The 1,353-nt window shown below is 57.1% G+C and overlaps 1 protein-coding gene across 1 annotated transcript; it reads left to right on the top strand.

Annotated features, from left to right (window-relative positions):
- Positions 1 to 201: 201 nt before the first annotated feature.
- LOC101572671 (testis-specific protein TEX28-like) lies at positions 202 to 839 on the top strand (the record flags this gene model as incomplete). Its single annotated transcript, XM_012513442.1, has 1 exon — positions 202 to 839. A coding segment is annotated over one exon (638 nt), but the record flags the coding sequence as incomplete, so codon positions are not given.
- Between the last annotated feature and the right edge of the window lie 514 nt (positions 840 to 1,353).

Raw genomic sequence — 1,353 nt, 5'->3', positions numbered from 1 at the left:
TTTTGGTCCCTCTCTAGAACATCTTTCAGTATCGTGTGTAAGGTTGGCTTTGTCATCGCGAAATTTTTTAGCTGTTCTTTGTCATGGAAGTATTTCACTTCTCCATCAAACTTTGAGGTGCGGAGTCAGGTGCAGGAAAGGGGGCATGTTAGCGTCCACAACAGGGAGCACCCTTTTGTGATTCCTTGATTTCCACTGCAGAATGAATACACCAAGGTCCCAAGGACGAGCCTTGCCACCAGCGTGCCTTCCTGCAGGTCTGTGTCATCCAGCGAAGATGGCCCCAGCAGCCACTCTGGCCGCTCCCAGCAGTCAGACAGAGAGGCCACTCGAAACGTGCAGGAAGGCATCAGGTATCGAATCCTCCACCTGTCTGAGCAGCTCAGAGTGGAGAGGGCCAGTCGGGATGAGAACACGAGGATTTACCTCAAGGTGGTGGCCAGTGCTGACCGTCACCAGGCCGCGCACATCCGGCAGGCCTTTGAGAAGATAAACCAGCGCACCTCGGCCTCCATCTCGCACATTGAATGCAGGCTCCGCCAGTGTTGCCAGCAGCTCCTGGAGCTGGAGGGACGAAGGCCCAGTGGCCTAGCCCTCAAGGCAGAAGACAGCCTGGACAATGTCCAGCAGCCGGGTGGTGCTGTTGGAGCCGATGCTCCCGAGAGTTACGTCTGCAGCCCGCAGCGGCAGCGAGAACTCCTGCTGCACAGGGCAGAAGAGCAGCTGGAGGTGGTCAGGAGCTCGTGCTTGAGCTTGCAGGGGGGCTATGAGAGCCTCCAGGATAGGTATCTCTCAGACCTGCCCGAGTCACTCGAGTCCCTTCAGGAGCAGAGGTACAGGTGAGCCGAGCCCCTTCCCTCCTCTGCCCTATAGCCTGTGCGTGTTTGTGTGTGGCCTGGGGAGGGAGCTGGAGCTGGGGATGTGGCCTTGCAGAGTCAGGGAAGGGCAGGAGGAAAGAGCACTCTCTGTTGCTCCTAGTGGCTGGGCCCACCCTGTGGCCCCAGACCTGTCTCCTCCATTGCCGGCCATAGGGTTTCAGCAGCACAGTGGTCAGAGTGAGCCAGCCCTGACAAGGGTGGTGGGAGATGGGCAGGGGACAGTCAGGTTGGAGTGCATGTGTAGGGGAGACTCAGTGAGGAGGGGAGAGGGACATGCAGAAGCTGAGAGAGATCATGCTCAGAGCCCTGGGAGGGACTCAGCCACATGGGGTAGGGCCTGTGAGCTTGGGCCTCTTGGAACACTATGATAGGATGTTTTCAGATCCTCCGGGAAAATTCCCAGTAGAGGAATGGCTGCATTAAATAGGATTTCCAGTCCAAGGTTTCTAAGGAGTCTCCACACTGATTTCCATAA

Source organism: Octodon degus, unplaced genomic scaffold (assembly GCF_000260255.1).
Source record: "Octodon degus isolate 3935 unplaced genomic scaffold, OctDeg1.0 scaffold05868, whole genome shotgun sequence".
Taxonomy (NCBI): domain Eukaryota; kingdom Metazoa; phylum Chordata; class Mammalia; order Rodentia; family Octodontidae; genus Octodon; species Octodon degus.
This window is presented reverse-complemented; position numbering and strand designations above follow the sequence as displayed.